Here is a 6,343-nt window from a genome sequence, read left to right as displayed (position 1 = left end):
TGAAATAGGAACCTTCCCCCCCCCCCAATTACATAAAAGCTATAATTATATTTGTTACATAAACATTTTAACTGGGGAAAACATTAGATAATTGAAGACGGTCTCTCCCTCCAAGCCCAGTTCCCCACCACTGACAGCACAGCAAGAGTAAAATTAACTTAGCAAAGTTGTGTTCCCAGCGCAAAGCTGTGCCTGTGCATGGATGGTGCTGTGCTGCTCATGCTGAGGAAGAAAGATGTGAAAGGGAACTATCTGAGGCTATTTTGCAGGTCACCTTTTGTAATGCAGCTGCAGACAGTGTATTTCCAATCTGCTAAATCAGTGTCAAGAGTCCAGCCTGTAAGAAACCAGATGAAGAGCAAGAAATTATTTAACAGGCTGAGTAATTGCTTTGTGCTTTCCCAGTAACGATGATACTGAACTCCACCGCTGCTGGCAGAAATCAGAAAGATTCTGAGCTGCAAAAGGGCTGAAAGGTTGATCAGCTGCCACTCAACTCATTGCAGGATGAGGAGAAACCTATTTATTTTTTCCCTCCTTAAAACCATTCTTCTCTCTAGAAGTTACTTGCAGAAGGACACCTCCAGTCGCTGCTTTTCCCCTGCACCCAGGCAGGACAGAAATGCAGTTGTGACTGTTGTACCTCACCCTGGGGGAGGCAGTGAGGTGACTCTGGGCTGGAGCCAGCCTGGCCCACGCTCAGAGTGATGGCACCTGAGCAATGACAGGGAGCAATCCTGTCAGTCACAAAAATCACAAAACTTTGCTGGTTTAGCTCAGCCAACCCTGAGGGTTTCCTCCTGTCCTCAGCCTTGCTCAGTGCCAGGCTCTCTCCTTGCCAATGGTGCCAGTTAGGACCAGTCACAGAATCCCAGCCTGGTGGAACTGGGACAGAGGAAATCACCTGGAGCTCAAACCAGCTGCCAGAGATTCAGTGGGGAGGGACACAACTCTGTCCACGTGTGCTGGAGGAGGGGGTCTCCGTTTTGCTGAGCTCCAGCATTGTGATTTTTGGATGTAACAATGGATCTGGTTTGTGTCAGCACCTTCTGCTTCCCAGCAGCACAAAGCTGCCTCAGCAAAGCCCTGGATGCTGCACACATTCCAGACAGGAGGAGAACTGGATTGCCACCAGGTGAGAGGCAACATCAGGATTCAAGGATCTACACTCCTCCAGGTCCAGCAAATGCTGTGACACAGCTCTGGGAGTGCCCTGGTCATGGTTTCTCTATGCAGCACTGCTCTGGGACCTCATCTGTGTAACAAGCTACTTAAGAGGGAAGCTAATTGAAGTACGTAAATCCCGAAGAATATCACATCAAACCAAGAGACTATTATTAGCCCAACCTAGATAATGTTACAGAAGTGCATTAAGAAACCTCAATAAAAAAATTACTAGGAAACATTCCCCACTTCAAGATCCCAAGAGATAAATTCTCTCATGCAGTGATTAGATATCATCCAGAATAATAAAAAAGGAATACTAAAAATGGATGTGGAGAAGGAAGGCAGAGAGAGCACAAGGCAGAGACAGCACGAGTTCACCCAAATGGGTTACAGCCTGTTCCTAACGCTCACTGCTTTTGAGGTAAGAAATCAGAGCCATCTACAGTGGCACCTAAAAGGAAAATTAAACTGTATTTCTGCCACAAAATTATGGTTTTTAATTACATGTTGCTTATGTAAATGTTGATGTAAAGTTAATGGACACAGAAGCATTTCCAGCAGTGTCCTCTGATCAACTCTGGTCTTGTTCCTCCCTTACCTCTCTTTAAGCATTTGGAATTTTCCCCTCTGACAGTTTCTACTGATCCTCCTAGACAGAAAAGAGCATCTGTGGGCATTTCCATCCTGGTGATGTGAGCAAGCTGGAGCACATCTGGGTTTCTGTTCCAGGCATCACAACCCATGAGAACTATGCTGATGTGGAGAGAAAGATGAGACACTAAAAGCAACCAGGTTTAAAAAAAACAACAACAAAAAAAAACCACCGACACACAAAAAAACCCCCAAAACCAACCATACATACACACCAAAAAAAAAAATAAGGAAAGGAGAAAAAGGAAGAGTGAAGTGTGTGCAGAGAAGAAAGGAGAGTGAGATGAAACAGGACAAAATGCTAAATCCCAAGTAACTCTTTAAAAATCCAAGTGATGTTGTGACCTTAGACTGGGTCAGTAAGAATGAGGTTAGGTTGCAATTATTTACCATCTCCCTTTATTCTCCATAAATAATAAAGCAAAGTTACTTTAGGAACAGCAATCTTGTCATTACAGAAGATGAAACCTAGATGTTTTTAATGTGACAAAGAAATCCCACAAACCAATACAAATTGGATTTTTGTGTCACTATGTCAATAAAAACCAGCTGACTTCCAGGTAAAAGTGGAGGGCAATGTCCAGTATTCATTAACCTGAACAGGCCAGTGATTCAAGAGGCACAGCCATTTTTAATACTGATAAAAAACATTTTCTGTAAGCTGAGTGGCAGGAAGTTGGTTCACTTCAAAGGAGTCCTTACAATTTTGGTACAGTCCACTACTGCACAGGAGTTACACAGAACAGCTATTTATAGTTATTCCCACTAATACAGAGTTATCATGGACAAGCTTTGGGTTTGTTCACAGTGTAAAGATGAAAAACACAGAGCAATGGAAAAACATGCTCAGCAAGTCTGTTCCGCCAGGCTGTTACCCCACTGATCCCTGTTTGCAGAGTGTGTCCCCTTGCTCTCAGCAGTGCAGGCACCACCTCCTGCCCAGCACAGGGTGAGCACAGCCAAGGCTCACACTGACTGACTCCAGGGGAGGTGCACAACACCCAGGTGTGCTGAAATCTCCAGCTGAACCAGGCAAAAACACCCCCAACGCTGCCAAATCTGGGCTCTTACTTCCCCTGCTGGCAGGTACACGAGTAAACACTGTAAAACCGACAAGTTGTATTGGGTATTACAAAAACTAAAACACCAACTCTTCTCAGTCTGAAACTAAGGCCCCAACTATTTTCAGTTTGCTTATGCATCAGAACAACTCTCCCCCAAGCTCCTGAACAAACCAATCCCCCAAACCTGTCAGCATCACAATCCAAACAGCCAGTGGTGCTCTGCATCGTCACACCTCAGGTGTCTCTGGCTGCTCCTGCTCCCTATGGAGCTCTCCCTATGTCCTCTTCTTCAGAAATCCTAAGAAAGCAAAGTACTCTGAACTCAGGGAAGCAAGAATCTGGAGATGAAGCAAATTTATTGTTCCAAATGTTGAAATTAGGGAGTATTTGAAACCAACAGCCACACACTTGATGAAAACTCAGCGAGTACAAATGAACAAATCTGGATAACCCTTAAATAAGTTACAAAGCTGTTGAGGGATGGCAGATATGTATCAGAGAGCCTTGTAGGTAACCCATAGTTTAGAAAAGATGTCCTCTGCACAAAGGACAGGCAGAGAACAGTATCATTGAAGTACAAGTCCCATTTCTCTCAGGCAAATTACTGCATAGATATCTAAGGTTTCTGAACAGCTTTTACAGCATATTAAGATAAAATAATGAAAATACATTGTATTTGAAACCAAAGAGCAGCATATTAGACATGCAGCAGTAGAAAGCATCCTGTGTGCCACTAGAGATGTTAAAAGTACCATACACAACTTGGATGTTCATCTAAAAGCATAATATTTTCCTTTTACTTCATTTTTTGTGGCGAAAAGTCTCCACAAACATGGTCATAAATCTGGAATTCTCAACATTCAGCTGTGGTGGGTATGACATGAACATAGAGGGTCTTCATGTTCAGGTTCTTCATAGAAATGTCCTTTGTGATCTCTGAATGAAGGAAAGAAGAGAGAAACAACAGTTAGTGCTCTAGCTTACCAGGAGAACTATGAACTTTTTTTTGTTTAATTTGCTTTATTCAGACATTTTTGCTGGTTCCACCACAGTGGGACTGGGACAGAAACTGCTCAGCTTGAAATTCCCTCCTTTTAAAGCCCAGGGCATGAAAGGAAAGGTCACCACGTGTTAGGAGTGTCCCTGCAACAGCAGGAGAGCCTGTTTCATGTTCCAAAGTAGAACTTTTTGAAAGTCTACATCAGCCCACAGCACCTCTGCACTTCAGAAAACACCAACACCATGATATGAAGACAATATGAACGGTACAACACAATGCATGGAAAGTCACAGTCCCTCCTAAACAGCTTGTATGTAAAGCAAGGATTGTACCAGTACCTGCTGAAAAACTACTGCTGGGATCTTGTTGAGTATGCCTGAATTATCCTGTATACCATAAGGATAATTCACTAAGTCTTCCCATAGCTACATGCACAGAGTTTGGAACAGGAAAAGGACAAAGTCCCAATAAATCTCTGAAGGACAGAAGACACTTCCAACAGGCTGACTGAGGGGTTGTTATTACTCAAGAAACACAAACACAGAGTAATCCCACTTGCTTCTAGGGAAAGTCACCTGCAAAGCTTGCAGGAGCTGGAAATCTTTCACTATTATATTGTGAAATGGGAATTTTTTCCCAAGAAGCCTGGTGCTTGCTGACTTGACCTCCAGCATCCATCAGCTGTAGCAAACTGCCCCAGTGAGAGCAGAGTGTTTGGAATACTGCAAGGTACAGCCTTGGAACAAAAGTCACCCCAGGAACAAACAGCCCCGAGAGCTCTTCACTAAGAAAATTCAGAGTGATGACAAATTTGCCAGGTGTAACCACAGGAACAGGTGAAACCCAGATTAACAAGGACTGGGCTCACGGTGTCACTCTGCACCCCAGAACCCCTGTAGACAACCCAAGCAAAGACAAGATCATATAAAGATCTAGCACCAGTGTTAGCACCAAGGATATATTAATAACACCCACACTGGCTGGGGGTTTTCAGGAGGAACCCTTTTGCAGTGCCTTGCCCCATCTTGCTTTAAAAAATATTTCATTATTAGACTAAACACACAGAATCTGCACTGATTTTTAAAGCTATCTGCTCATTAGAGAACTGAGAAGTCCTCATGGATCACAGTGTTTTTCAAGAGTTCTCTTCCATTGTAATACTCCTCTTTAAGCAGCTGAATATCCGTCCCCAGAACTGGAAGAGTTGGAGCTATAACCCAATTAAGCAATTAGGGGTTTATTCCCTCACTAACCTTCCTTCCCAAGAACATGTTCCATCAGGATGTTAAAAAGTCTGGTCTGCAGAAGCAGCCAAACAAACTGTGAACTTGGGTCTCCAAGTCTCTTACTGAATATTTATTTTTAAGATCCTGAAAAATGAGGAACTTACATGAATCTAATTCCAACAGTGTTTATAACAACAATTCATTTTGAAAGCTGGAAATCTGATTTATCCACAGACTGTAGGGATACCCTCCCTTCTGTGCCAATTGCTCCATGGAAGGGCTTTGTAGGGAGCACGTGATGTGTCCCCATCAACCCCAGTGGGGATCAACCAGGTACCTGGAACCTGTCTCTCTCCAGCTCAGGAATAAGCAACAATCACCACTTGGACAATTTTTTGTGGAATGTTTTCCAACATGACTGAGGAGGAGTCAAACCTATGTTTGTTTCTGAAAAACCGGTGAGTCTCTGTGCAATAGACAGCAGATGCCCAGCTGCTGTCTACTTTTAAAAATAACCCTTTCAAAACCAGTAACTAATTTTCTACCAAGTGATTGTCTTTCCTTTCTACAGAACAGGCACCAACCTTCCAATTCATGGGTTATTTCCATCAAACGTTTCAAACAGTTAACAGCAAATACAACTTTATTTTTACAAAATAAACCACAAAGAACCTACTCAAGAGACTGAACTTTGTTGTTCTGAAGGTAAGACCTTGAACAGATTGATCAGAAGATGAAGAGAGGATTACAAAGCTGCAACAATGTAGATAAACATTAATTGACCTCATGTTTTCTAGAGGCATCAAAGTGGTTTGTATTCAGCACTTAATTTATCACACAAAAAAGAGATGTAATGATAGATAAAATACAGCTATGCCAGTGTTTAAACTTAAAAAATGTTATTCAAGGAGGTGAATGCTGAGAATTAAATCTGAGATAGCAGAAGTGTGGTTACAAGGCATTAGCTGCACAAATAAACCTCTGGGACCAATCTCTCTGTGTTCTGAATTTAAGAGAGACCAAATCAGTTTTTTTGGCCTTAAAGGAGTTATCAAATCCGATCTTTCACATCACTGTGAACTGTCACTTCATACACTTTAATTAAAGTTTAAACAGTTTTAGAGAAACCATACTACAAATGTTACAGTGATTTAACCCATTTCCCTTTCAGGTGAAGACACTTTAAAAATCCTCACTTCAACTGAGCCTTAGAAGGCTGTTTTGCCTGTACATTT

General features: G+C 42.4%; 1 protein-coding gene across 1 annotated transcript in view; it reads right to left on the bottom strand.

The window, feature by feature from the left end:
* Positions 1 to 3,221: 3,221 nt before the first annotated feature.
* Positions 3,222 to 6,343, bottom strand: part of IARS1 (isoleucyl-tRNA synthetase 1) — a 92,179-nt gene continuing 89,057 nt past the window's right edge. The window contains exon 35 of the mRNA XM_066326914.1: positions 3,222 to 3,818. Coding sequence (XP_066183011.1) covers positions 3,736 to 3,818 — 83 coding nt within the window. The 3' untranslated portion in view covers positions 3,222 to 3,735. The remainder of the gene's footprint in view (positions 3,819 to 6,343) is intronic.

The sequence above is a fragment of the Sylvia atricapilla genome, chromosome 11 (assembly GCF_009819655.1).
Source record: "Sylvia atricapilla isolate bSylAtr1 chromosome 11, bSylAtr1.pri, whole genome shotgun sequence".
Classification (NCBI taxonomy): Eukaryota; Metazoa; Chordata; class Aves; order Passeriformes; family Sylviidae; genus Sylvia; species Sylvia atricapilla.
The sequence above is the reverse complement of the archived record's forward strand: the minus strand, read 5'-3'. Positions and strand labels throughout refer to the sequence as shown.